Here is a 14361-nt window from a genome sequence, read left to right on the forward strand (position 1 = left end):
TATATGGGTATAAATACATATGTTCTTTTGCACATTTTTCTAAATGACAAAAGCATTTCATATACAATATAGAAAATTTAGAAACTAGAAAGTACAAGATGGTGGTTTAGTCACTAAGTCGTGTCCCACTCTTACGACCCCATGGACTGCAGCCTGCCAGGCTCTTCTATCTATCCATGGAATTCTCCAGGCAAGAATACTGGAGTGGGTTGCCATTTCTTTCTCCTATGTGCGTATGCATGTGTTTATTTGCATTTGGGGGCAGGACTGGGAAGAGAGACTAGGCTGAATATTATGAGTAGGCAAATTTAAAGATCTAATTGTGCATAATATAGTACTCAGTTCCAGACAGAGTGACAGAGTCATAATTTCTCCCATATATTAACAACTGGTGTATAAACAAGTACAGAGTATAGAAATAATAGAGCAAAATTACTGAAGTATCTTTGAACAGGGAAGTACCTGTTTGTCTAATGTTGATCCTACTACCTTTAAACTGCCCCTCATCCCTCTGATATCCTCACTTCTCTTCCTTACTCAGCTTAACTTCCATAGCCATTCCCATGCATGTATCTTCAGTTTCCTTGGCCCGTCTCTCTCTTTGTTATACTTGCTGTCAAAACCCAATCCTGATTACATCCTACTTCCCACGTATTCTGTGCCTGTTCTTTGCTTAGCTGAAGTAGCAGAAAAACATTAGCATCTCTACAACTGGCTAATCTCACTTTAAATTTGTAACCACAAACTCAGAGTGAGTTTGCTTAATGCTGCCCAACAATCATACCATCTTTTCTTAGCCATTTTCTCTCCTTTCATAGGTACACATTCCTTTCTCTTCAGATCTCTAGTACTTACCTCCAATTTTACTCTCAACTTGTATTTTGGGTCTTATTCCACTGAGAAAATTGAAGTAATCAAGAGTACTTCCGCAAGCTTCTACCACATTTCTGCATCTGTGTCTATACCCGCTATCCTCTGCTTTGTCTTCTGTTATTGTAGACACCGATACATACTAGTAATTGCTTCCATTTTCAAAAGAACTTCTTTTGACCCCAGGCCAGAAAACTTGGAGTTAATTCTTTATTCTTCTCTTTCTCTCACTTCCTGTATAACCTCTGTCAGTAAGTCCTTTGTTTCTACCTCCATTGTATATCCAGGATCTGATTACTTCTTAGCATTTCCTTTGCTTCCACTCTGATCCACACCACAATCATTTCTTTTTTTAAATATTTATTTATTTATTTTTTACAATATTGTAGTGGTTTTTGCCATACATTGACATGAATCAGCCAGAGGGATGGGGTGGGGAGGGAGGTGGGAGGGGCGATCGGGATGGGGAATACATGTAAATCCATGGCTGATTCATGTCACAATCATTTTTTAACCTCCTGTCTCTCTCAGGAATTCTAAACACAACAGCAAAGCTGTGTGCCACATCTCCAGAATGTTCACTAGGGATTTAAGGCTTTCAGCTGATCACATAGTGGGGGGCAAGATTATATATGTACTTAAAAGTTTCTCCAAAGACAGATTCTGACCATTTCATGCACTTTTTCTTCAATAAGCAAAGATGAACCCAATTTATTTGAGAATGGGGGAGCAGTGAGGATTTCTAGATGGCAAGAAAATAAGCTTAGGAATAGATGAAAAATTAATATCTTATTATAAAACCTTTGTAAAGATTTAGACACCAGCATATGGTAAGGAGTGATGATTATCTCAATGTTTAAAGTTAATTGACTTCTGTACTTCTCTTTAAAGAAGCAGCTTATCACATTGGTGGCAGGTTCAGCCTGTTACTAGTTGTGGTCAAAAGGATATTTAAAATTCCTGTGCCAGATAATTCAGTAGTCTCACACTGTGTTAATATTTGACATTTGTATATTGTGCTGGTTTTTATCTCTGAGATTGGAAAGAAATTGGTATCCAGTATAATGAACTATTATTCAAAGGTTATAGTTACAATGAGAAGAGTGTTTGGTTTCTGAATGTTCATGGTGAGGTATGTATTTCTGTTCTCCAAGTGCTATATGAAGTCTATTAACATGGCATTAAACCCCATAAGCAAATAATATAGTTCATAAAGAACTACCTGGTGTTGCACAAGCTACATTGATATTTAACTCTGATCTCATCACTTGTTTAAGTAACTTTTATAGTTTCATTTCTTAAAAAAGTTAACTTCTGTACAAATAGTTAAGAATAGCATTAAAACTTCTCACCTTTTAGAGAAGGCTTTGAGAGGGCATCTTTCACTATTTAATGGGCTATATCTGTTTATTCTCTGGTGACTAAAAGATTAAATATATGAGACTGATAATCCCTTTTGCTTATATATACTTGAGAGTGCTGAAATGTCATTTACATGTTATTTAATTTTCATAACTTCTTATTCATTTTTAAAATGTAGAGCTTGATGCATATGATAGTTATAACTATCACTAAATATTTGACTGCATTGTCTCCACTTCACTGGTCGAAATGGTGCTGAAACTGAGCTATAAAAATTTAAATCCTATATGCAAAACAGAAAAAGAGACACAGAAGTACAGAACAGACTTTTGAACTCTGTGGGAGAAGGTGAGGGTGGGATGTTTCGAAAGAACAGCATGTATATTATCTAGGGTGAAATAGATCACCAGTCCAGGTGGGATGCATGAGACAAGTGCTCGGGCCTGGTGCACTGGGAAGACCCAGAGGAATCGGGTGGAGAGGGAGGTGGGAGGGGGGATCGGGATGGGGAATGCGTGTAACTCTATGGCTGATTCATATCAATGTATGACAAAACCCACTGAAATGTTGTGAAGTAATTAGCCTCCAACTAATAAAACAACAACAACAACAACAAAAAAAAAAACCAAAACAAAAATAAACTTCTACCTTGAAACAAAAAAAAAATAAAAATTTACCTTCATTAGAACATTAGGGATTGATTAAATTATTTGGGTATGTCTTCCCTCTGAACCATTTTGACACATAGCAGATAATGTCAGGCAAACCGATAAATGTATGACCATAAATTTGATGACCAAAATGCCAAAGTATAATGGACAGCATGTAGTGGTTGCATGCCTGACAAGCCATAGTATGCTGTGTAAGAACACACATTATCCCTGGTTTTGTGGATAGAAAGCTTTTAAACAAGATGAAAAGTATCAATGGGTTGTGAATGAAAATAACATATTAGGCATTATATGGTGGATTCAGGGAGAAGGCAATGGTAACCCACTCCAGTACTCTTGCCTGGAAAATCCCATGGATGGAGGAGCCTGGTAGGCTGCTGTCCATGGGGTCGCGAAGAGTCAGACATGACTGAGTGACTTCACTTTCACTTTTCACTTTCATGCATTGGAGAAGGAAATGGCAACCCACTCCAGTGTTCCCACCTGGAGAATCCCAGGGACAGAGGAGCCTGATGGGTTGCCCTCTATGGGATTGCACAGAGTCAGACACAACTGAAGTGACTTAGCAGCAGCAGCAGCAGGTGGATTCATGTTTTCCCTGGGGACCACCCTAACCTAAGACAAGAAAGATTGTGGAAAACCTTATGGCATGCTCAGACTAAACTGAATTTGGGAGTGACCACTATACACATGACTGATGTGGGACACCCTGCATTTTGGGTATACAGTGCATGTACCTTAACCTTATTCAAGCAGTCAATACTCAAAGGAAACAAGATACATGTTGGGTTAAACATCAGCCAGTGAAACCAAAGAGGGCTCTAGGTGAAATAGAAGCTGGCCTTGGTCTAATGGAACAAGCTGAATTCACTTTTAGTGAAAAGTGTCTTTCAGAAGAAAAGAAATTACTCTTACATAGACAGATTGGTGGGAATCATCTTCCAAGAGCAAAGAAAAGAATGGGAATCTACTTGGAAAGATGGTAAAGACTTGGTAATATGGTCACACAGAGCCAATAATAATGCTAGAGAATGCTAGCATTCAGCACTGGGAAAGAGCATATACTCTGCCACAACAGGGTCTGTTAACTATTTTACTTTGAATGGAGATCCAAGTAGTCATGGGGTAATGGCTTTCCATTTTTACTTATGGAAGTTGCAAGAGCATCTTTGAGACACATGCAGATCCTCAAACTTATGGAAGTTTTCTGGGTGAAATTGTAACTTACATTACTGATCTCTGACTGACCTTTACCAAAGGATGGACTGATGAGATGAGGTAGAGGAATAATGCTGAATGATACACATGTTTTCCCCATGGAAGGGAGATGGGCTTGCTGCACAACAGTCAGTGGGAAAACTGTATAATAGTGTGACTTGAGACAAATGATGGGCTTTGTCCTGAGCTAACATGGAATCTAGAAATGACAGAATCATCACCATTGGTGATAACACTTGTCCATGATATCTGATATGTGGGCAAAGAACAATTATTCTAGGAAGATTTAAGAAACACTTCTGTGATACTTCCCAATTTCTTTTGTAACCAAATGAAACTGTATCATAACTATATTGTGATGGTGTAATACTGGTATTGGTAAGATTCAGCTGCCTTATATAAACAAATTTTATGATAATCAAATGTATTGGGAAACTGAACTAAAACCTCCCAGCATGTGATGTCAATGGAGAGTGACTAGCCTGAGGAAGAATTAGATGTAGTTCATTACTTTAAATATCTCTGTACAAGTTTATCACAAAGTTCAAGTCCATAGATCAAGGGAGTAAACAGATAATTAAGTTGTTACATCAATATAAAGATGTCTTAAATGGTCTTATTGACTAGAAGAATAATTTATTTGAGCCTATTTTCATCCTTCATTTGCCTTCTGCAAGTATTAGATGTGGTTATGTTTCTCTTGCTTACCTTATATATAAATGCTGTACTAACTGTAAAAGCCCAAATATGACTGTTTCATTGTTAAAAAGACCTTGATTGAAAGAGAGCGAGTGGATTGTAAAGAGACAATACAATAGATTTAGTTGCTTACTCCTTGAGAGTCTCCCAGGAAACCATGCTTGGCCCTTAGCCAACCCTGGGAAAATGGTTCTCAAGGTGGTTTTATTTTGTTTGTTTGTTTGATTTTCTGTTTTTTCCACTTTTATTGAGATATAATTGACATAGAGCTCTGTGTAAGTTTAAGGTGTACAACATAATGATTTGACTTACGTATATCCTGAAATGATGACCTCAGCAGGTTTAGTGAACATCCATCATCATGTAGATACTCATTAAAGAGATAGAAAAAACAATTTTTCACTTGTGATGAGAACTCTTAGGATTTACTCTCTTAATAACTTTCATTTATAATATATAACTGTGTTAATTATATTTGTCATATAGTACATTATATTCCCAACACATACTTATCTTATAATTAGTAGTTTGTAGCTTTTGACTACTTTTATCTAATCCCCCCTTCCCCCACTATCTGCCTCCAGTAGCCACAAATCTGACCTCTTTTTCTATAAGTTTGTTTGTTTTTGAAGTATAATTGATCTATAACACTATGTTAGTTCCTGGTACATAACCCAATGATTTGATATTTCTGTGCATTTCAAAATGATCACCATGATTGTATAGTTGTTACTTGTAACCATAAAAAGATATTGAATAATTATTAATGGCTTCCAGATGGTGCTAGTGGTAAAGAATCTGCCTGCCAATGCAGGAGACTTGAGTTTGATCCCTGGGTTGAGAAGATCCCCTGTAGAAGGAAATGGCAATCCATTCCAATATTCTTGCCTTAGAGAATCAACTTAGCATGCACACACTCATAATTACTGACTATATTCCGCACACTGTGCATTTCATATCTGTGACTCGTTTATTTTGTAACTGAAATTTGTACCTCTTTATCTCCTATATACAGTGAAATATTATTCAGCCATAAAAAGAATGAAATCTTAACCACTTGTGACAACATGAATGGACCTAGAAGATATTATGCTAAGTCAAGTAAATCAGGCAGAGAAAGACAAATAGTGTATGATTTCGCTTGTATGTGGATTCTAAAGAACAAAACAAATGAATAAACAGAACCAAATAGAAACAGAGTCACAGACACAGAGAACAAATAGGTGGTTGCCACAGGTGAGGGGGATTGGGCTGGGGGTGATGGAGATTAAGTGGTACAGACTTTCATTTACAAAATAGATTAGTCAGAGTGTTCTTTATGTTAGTGGTTGATAATTTTGTTATATACATCTGAAGCAATGGACCATGTTGTACCAGTTTGTCATGGGTACTTGGCACAACAATCAAGATAAATAATATGCACTTGGTTTCATTGTTGGGGTCCTGAGTTTGGGGCAGCAAGGCCTACTGCTAGCAGAATTATATAGTGACCAGTCAGTTCCCCATCTGAGCCTCACATCCTGAGATTCAAATTGGCTTCCTGGGCAGAGATATGTCACATGTGTCCTTGCAGTTTGCTGCCAAAGAGATAGCACTCCTGTGTGGTCTCAGATGAGGAAGAACTTAGCTACATTAATATCTTAAAATTTGTCCTTGAGCTTAAAGCATGACTAAAAATATCTGAAACATTTCTGATCACATTAAATTTTCTCTGCTCTCCTAGTATATGAAATTAACTGGAAGACTTACCAGGTGTCTGCATACTGTACCAGTATCTACCTATCTATCTATCTATCTATCTATATATTTATAGTGGGCACATTTGTATGTATCTGTTCCTGCTTAAATTTGAGGTTTAGAACCCTTTACAAAACTACTGGTTTGGCTCTTACATGAGAAGAGCAGATTAAACAAATTCTTATCTGAGTAGGACCTAGTTTTTCTGTGATTTTCTCATTGAACAAAAGGAAGCTCTTACAATGAGTCTCTCAGGACTTTTTTTTAAAAATATTCACTTACTATAATAAAGGTTTTGATTGTGTTTTTGAAAAAATGCTATAATCTGAGTCATAACCTATCCCCTGGGTCAAATTCCCCCTTTTCTCAATGCTCTTCCTTACAGTGTATTTCTTCACACTGTTCACAGGGATCATCTTCATGCAAATGGTCTGTACTCGTATTTCTGTAATTCCATAGACTTATGGGAAGCTGTGTTACAGTCTGCAGCTCCCCTTTCCTTTAGGAATCCTCCCATTCAAATATTATACATAGGGGTGTTTTTGCTTACTCTTCTTAAAAATTATTTTTATTTATTTGGCTGTGTTATTATATTAGTTTCAGATGTATGACACAGTGATTCGATGCATAGGTTTTTGATTGGGGAAAAAATAACTCTCAGTTCTCATATATCAAAATAGTCACAACACTCAGATTTTGATTTTGTTCACAGGAATCTGAGTAAAAGAATCCTCTTACCATAATTCTTGATTTTAAGTTTTCTGTTTTATAAATTTTTTTAATTTATTTTTTTAATTTGTTTTACTTTACAACATTGTATTGGTTTTGCCATACATTGACTTGATTTTGAGCCACATTTTTGTGAAAGTTTTTATTTTTAAAAAAGTGGTGGCTAAAGAACAGGAAAATCTAGTTTGCTTATATCCATGTTCTTTCCTTTCTTTTATATACTCGCCCTGACCAGCCCCGCATCAAGTTATTAGGTTCGACTACATGCCTAATGTTATTTATGTGGGTTTCAGTTAAACTGAAAGCTGAATACCTTGGGACCAAAAGTCAGGCTGACAAATAACCAGACTAAAACATTTATTTTACTTAGTTCAATATAAATTCATAGGTAAAATAGGTAGAATATCTTTGTGTTCACTGTAATTTAAAAATTGAACTTTGTAATATAGGATGAGAATTGCCGCAAATCTTCATTTTCGGCCCACTTAAAGTGTCACTCAGAACAACAACAAAAGAAACTGTACAGCTGAAGTTCGTCAGTGACTAGAACCATCCCAGCTTTTGAATAGAGTAATGACATTAAGCTTCTGTTAACAAAATTGGCCAACAACCAAGCTGCTTTGAATCAGTCTTCTACTCTGCCAAATTTTCTTAGACCAGGTATCTCTTAGAACTGGTGAGAATATGTTGATATAAAACACTTGTTTAAGAGAGTTCCCCAAATCACAGTAAGTAGTCAAATGAAGAAGGATTTGAAGATGGGATAATAGCTAACTTTGAGGGTTTTTTTTTTTTAATTTCTTTCATTTATGTTTTTCACAAGGAATGTGAAGCCCTTTAAAGGCTTCTTTCCTGTTACACAATGGAGGCACTGTACTATAGTGGAGAGATCATGGGCTTTAAAGCCAGATAGAACCTGGGCTTGAATTGAATCACAGCTCTGCAACTAACCAGCTGCCTGGCCTTTAGTCAAGCTTCAGGACCTTTTCTTGTCTATAAAATTTGGATATTAAAATGCTATTCCATAAGGTTGTTACTGTTTAAACAAGATGACACATGTAAAAAACTTAGGGTTAAACCTGACGCATGGCAGGAGTCCAATACATGTTCTCTAAACCTTTTTTTCCCCTCAAAATTGATTGAGTAGAGGCTTTTAATGAATAAAACTTAGATGAGAAAATCTGTTTTTCTAAATTCAAAAGCTATTCTTTGAGCAAAGATTAAGCATTATGGGGATTTTTTTTAAATGATTAAGGCCCAGTCTTCTACCTACTCACAATCCACTAGGAGAAAAAGACACATGAATAATACAACTACAGAATATAAGAGGTGGAAACAATGTGCTGTTGGAATTTATAGGATAAGAATTCTGATATGATGGAGAGGTACTAAAAAGGTGTCCGAAGTAATTTGTGTACCAAAGTAGATACACTCTTGAAGTTCTGTTTTTTAAGAAGTAAAACATAAATTATAGTTTGCATTGGGCACATTGTCTTTAAATATTAAAGCATATAGGGACACCCGAGGGTTTGACTTAATATTATTCAAACGTGTTGTTTAGTTGCTAAGTTGTATCTGACACTTTTGCAACTGTAGCCCACCAGGCTCCTCTATCTATGGGATTTCCCAGGCAAGGATACTAGAGTGGGTTGCCATTTTCTTCTCTAGGTGATCTTCCCAACCCAGGGATTGAACCTGTGTCTCTTATGTTTCCTGCATTGACAGGTGAATTCTTTATCACTGAGCCACCAGGGAAGCCCAAAATATTGTTGTAACAATCCTATATAGGATTATTAGTATTCCTACTTACTGGTGAGGAGACAGAATTGGAGAGAGGTTTCATATTTCCCAAAATGTTAATTTCTTAGTCATGTCCGACTTTTTGTGACCCCCATGAACTGTAGCCTGCAAAGCTCCTCTGTCCATGGAATTCTCCAGGCAAGAATCCTGGAGTGGGTTTCCATTCCCTTCTCCAGGGGATCTTCTTGACCCAGGGATTGAACTGGGGTCTCCTGCATTGTGGGCAGATGCTTTACTGTCTGAGACACCAGGAAAATCTCAACATGTATTTAATATAAACTGTGCTGTGCTGTGCTCATTCATGTCCGACTCTTCGCGGTCCCATGGACTGTAGCCCGCCAGGTTCCTCTGCCCATGGAATTTTTCCAGGTAAGAATACTGGAGTGGGGTGCTATCTCCTACTCCAGCAACCCAGGGATCGAACCTGCATCTCTTGTGTCTCAAACATTGGCAGTCAGATTCTTTACAACTAGAGCCACCTGTTGTTCAGTCGCTCAGTCGCGCCTGACTCTGCTACCCCATGGACTGTAACACACCAGGTTTACTCTTTGTGTCTTACTCTTTGTGACCCGCTTGCCTGTCCTTCACCATCTCCTGGAATTTGCTCAAACTCTTGTCCATTGAGTCAGTGATGCCATCCAACCATCTCATCCTCTGCCGTCCTCTTCTCCTCCTGGGAAGCCCTTAATATAAACTACTTGGTCTTAATCTTGTTCTCATATGTCAGTTTTTAGAGGAACGGGCGCATCTTGGAAACTCCTACTATCAATGTGACAGTGAAATATTAATATTTTGAGTGCTGATGGCAGTTTTAAAAGTGACCTTTATTCAGGTTCTAAAAATTGTGCTTCTTAACAAAACCACAAGTCACACCTCCGTATTGAAAGAAATATATTTTCCTTATAAAAGCTTGGTAGGAGTTATTGGAAACATTCAGATTTCCTTTCAAAGGCTTTTTAAAATTCTAGGGCTGCTTCCTTAAACACTGGTATATGCTGTGCTGCAAATCTTTTAGAGATCTTTCATAATCAAGTCCCTTGCTTAGGATATTCTGGCATCTTGAATTTTTCCCTATATTTTTGTCCCCCCTCAATTTTTTTTTAAAAAGCATTTGTCTTAATGTAAGTTCCACTTTTTTCATCAACATAGACTTGAGCATTACATTTAAAGTTTGCTTTTGATCCCATCTCTCAAATTAATTTGAAGTTAGTCTTGGATATAATCAAAGTTGTATAGTTAGCATCCATCCCTGATGAATTGATAAGCACTAGCACTGGAGGCTCATGCGTCCAGTTGAATATGTTGTTGAATATTTTGGAATGAGAAATCAAACTGTGCAGGCTTAGTCATGTAAATACACTAGCGATGTATCACTTCCTTGTGAGTGCATTTCCCCAGTTGTCGTGGAGCTGGTTGCTTAAACCTAAGTCAGAAGTGCGCTAAAGACAAAGTGCAAAATGGCTGTCAAAGACTTCTCATCAACTTCACTTTTTCCTTGTCTTATTTTCTCTTGTTGACTCTATTTTTGTATCGTCTACATTTTTCTCTTCTTCATGTCGAAATACCTTATGTTTTATAGGAAACAAAAGTAGTAATGTTTGGAAGTTTAGGCCAAGGCCAGAGCCCTGTGGGCATACTGCTTGTTCACTGTAAGGACTGGCCACAATTTGCCAGACCATAGAATCCAGGAGTTGGAAAAACTTCAGACGATTTTGGATGGCTGTATTATAATGGAATCTTGGGGTATGAAGAGCAGACTTCCTGAACTAACTCTGTCGTTTAGAGGTTGCATTCCCTTTTGGACAAATTATTTTACTTTTGCAAGCCTCTATTTGAACGGCATTAAAATAGAGATATTGTCTCCTTTAGGGGATATTGTGAGGATTAAGTGAGGTAATAGGTATCAAAAATAATTTTAAATTATATAGCAGCTATTTTCTAAGTCTCCTGTAAATGTGTTATCATACTTTCACAATTTAAAAAAATAAAAAAGAAAGAGAAAAACAAAACAAACTAAAAAATTTTTTTAAATAATTATATAAATATAAGGAAGTAGTACTAGCTTCCTACTCCAAGCCACAGTAAACAAAAACATGACTACCTTGATGTCAGAGTTAAGTGTTCCCAAACTCTGGGTTTCGGTGGGACTGACACTAACCAACTCTGAGATTTTGAGCAAGGTAGTCTTTCTCTTTTGGCATCAATTTTCTTATCTGTCAGATTAGATATCAGGCTAGTTGAACTCCAAGAATTTTTCCAGCTCTAAAGACCCTAAGTGTACCTCATTTCACTTTCATTCTATTATTGTGATGCAAGTAACAAAATAGAAGGGAAATATTTAGGCTCAAAATTAAGTGCCATCATAAAATTCCCCTTGTGAGTGAACTTCAAACAGGGAGTGAAAGGGCTTCAGTTAGCACTTCTTTCCTTCTAAGGGCTAGGCCTTCCTATTAGCTGTTTCTATGAGCTATGTTTGCCAGTCAGATAACAATCTGAGAAGTTTCTGCTGCTACTGTGACAGCAGAAAAATACTTTGGCGGTAATCACCTTGGCATCAAGTAAAATACCTTTCACAAAATGATATCTTACATAGGAGGCGGATTTGGGCATTAAAGAATAGCCTCACATACCTATACTCATGTGACTTCCCTGGTGGCCCAGATGGTAAAGCGTCTGCCTACAATGCAGGAGACCCGGGTTCAATCCCTGGGTCAGGAAGATCTCCTGGAGAAAGAAATGGCAACCCACTCCAGTATTCTTGCCTGGAAAAATCCCATGGATGGAGGAGCCTGGTAGGCTACAGTCCATGGGGTCGCAAAGAGTCGGAAACGACTGAGCAACTTCACTTCACTTCACCTATACTCATGGATTATTCCCTTCCAAAATACATTTACTACAGACATGTATAAAAATGCTTATTGATGAAAATACTTTATATTTTCATTTAATAAACATTTTATTGAGTGTCTGCGAACAGCCAGACATTATGCTGGATACTTTACTTGCATAGCTTCCCTGGTGGCTCAGATGGTATAGAATCTGCCTGCAATGTGGGAGACCTGGATTTGATCCCTGAGTTGGGAAGATCCCCCTGGAGAAGGAAATGGCAACTTACTCCAGTATTCTTACCTGGGAAATCCCATGGGCAGAGCAGCCTGGTGGGTTACAGTCCATGAGGTCACAGAGAATGGGACACGACTGAGTGACAAACACTTACTTAAATTATCTCTAATTTTCATATAGCCTTGATGTCAGCTAGGGGGTCTCCCTGCTGGGGATGGAGGTACATACAGGGGGATGAGGAAGCTGTTGACATTCTCACAAGACTTCTGGTTCTGCCCATCTACTTTTTTGCTGAATTTCTCTAAGTTTGTTCATTTCACAATACGAAATAGGAAGATTGCTTATCATCTTGCCCTGCTAAACATACTACCTCTCTATTCCATACAGCATCCACCCAGATGTGAAACCTGGCCTCTTCTTCAATTTACACATATATTATCTTTTCTTGAGGCATTTGTATATGTGGTAGATTTTACTGAAATAGAAGGAAGGTTTATTTGTGGCTTCACAAATAATTTCAAATTAACACTGAATATCTTATACTACCTGGTTTCCCCCCTACCCCCGCCCACCAGTTCATCCCATACAAAGAGATAGTCTCTCATTGATTCCTTTCTTTCTCACTTTTCCCTCGCCTTTTAGATTTCCCCCATACTTTTTTAAATTTTATTTTTTTAATTTCTTTTTATTTGAAGGATAATTGCTTTACAGTGTTGCATTGGTTTCTGCCATACATCAGCATGAATCAGCCTTAGGTATACATATGCTCCCTCCCTCCCTCTTGAACCTCCCTCCCATCTCCCACCCCATCCCACCCTCTAGGTTGTCACAGAGCACCAGGTTGAGCTCCCTGTGTTACACAGTAACTTCCCACTGGCTATCTGTTTTGCACATGGTAATATGTACACATTTCAATGCTACTGTCTCAATTTTTCCCACCCTCTCCTGCCCCCACTGTGTCTATAAGTCTATTCTCTATGTCTGAGTCTCTATTCTTCCCCTACAAATAGGTTCATTGGTACCATTTTCTAGATTCCATATTAAAACCTCACTTTTGATTCAAATATATATATATGTGTGTGTGTGTATATATGGATAGATAGATATAAATGTAATATTTTAGTCCTTATTCCCTAAATGAACCATAGACTTGCCTTTGCATATTCAGACTCATCTAGGTATATGTTAAGTGAAACAAACAAAAAACTCTCAGAATCCACCGCTCTCAGAATCCACCCACCTTACAAGGCAGTAGTGGTTATAAACAGCAGTTTTTGCCCCTAGTACCAAGTAACACTGGAAGGATTGATGTTATCCTCATTTTATAGATGAGTAAACAAGCTCAAAGATTTAATGACTTGTCCAGGATTTTTCATTTCATAAGTGAAAAAGTCAGGTTTTGAATCTAGGTTCATTTGAATCCAAATCCTGTGCACTTTCTACCAAATAAGACACTATTAAAAAAAAAAGAAATTGGAAAATATGTACTTTAAGACCCTCTAGGCTTTTGAAAATAGGAAAACTGCTTTGAAAATTCAAAGCATCTGAATTCATTTGGAATAGGGACATAGAGCTTTATCATTGTGGCCCAAAGCTGCTGTTTAAGAAGGTAGGAAACATAAGGTTTCAGTAATTTAAAAATTCCTGTTTGATATGAGATAAATGGACATTTATTATGGTTAATTAAATTGTGTCTTTCAGAATTTACTTATACACTGACTTTTATCTTATAAATATTTATTAATCCTCTATACCTCTTTTATCATATTTATTTAAATTTTTTTTCTAATACCTGCTATTTTTTATTACAGAGACAGTTAAAGGCAGATGCTAAAAAAGCTATTGGAAGGCTTCAACTCCGTACACTGAAGCAAGGAGACAAGGTGCATTTATGACTTTTAAATGCTATTTGTTTTAAAGCAGTGCTACCAATCCATTTTTTAAAGTTCATGTTCTTCCAAAGTATAATTTTAATTGGAATTTATAAATATAACTGATTTTTTAATCTATTTAATGCTGGAGGTTGGCTGAATAATGACCCCCAAGGATAGCTAGTTTTTTTTTTTTTAATCCCTGGAGCCTGTAAATGTTGTCTTATATGGCAAAAAAGACTTTGCAGATGTGATTAAGTTAAGGATCTTGAGATGGGAAGATTATTCTAGATTATCTAAGTGGGACCTAAATATAATCACAGTGTTCTTATAAGAGGGAG

General features: G+C 37.1%; 1 protein-coding gene across 3 annotated transcripts in view; it reads left to right on the plus strand.

Moving 5' to 3' along the window:
- The window catches only part of RNF128 (ring finger protein 128), a 101407-nt gene that overhangs the window by 71812 nt on the left and 15234 nt on the right, over positions 1 to 14361 (plus strand). For all 3 annotated transcript variants that reach the window (XM_061137123.1, XM_061137124.1, XM_061137122.1), the window contains one exon: positions 13961 to 14032. In XM_061137123.1, coding sequence (XP_060993106.1) covers positions 13961 to 14032 — 72 coding nt within the window. The remainder of the gene's footprint in view (positions 1 to 13960; positions 14033 to 14361) is intronic.

Source organism: Dama dama, chromosome X (assembly GCF_033118175.1).
Source record: "Dama dama isolate Ldn47 chromosome X, ASM3311817v1, whole genome shotgun sequence".
Classification (NCBI taxonomy): domain Eukaryota; kingdom Metazoa; phylum Chordata; class Mammalia; order Artiodactyla; family Cervidae; genus Dama; species Dama dama.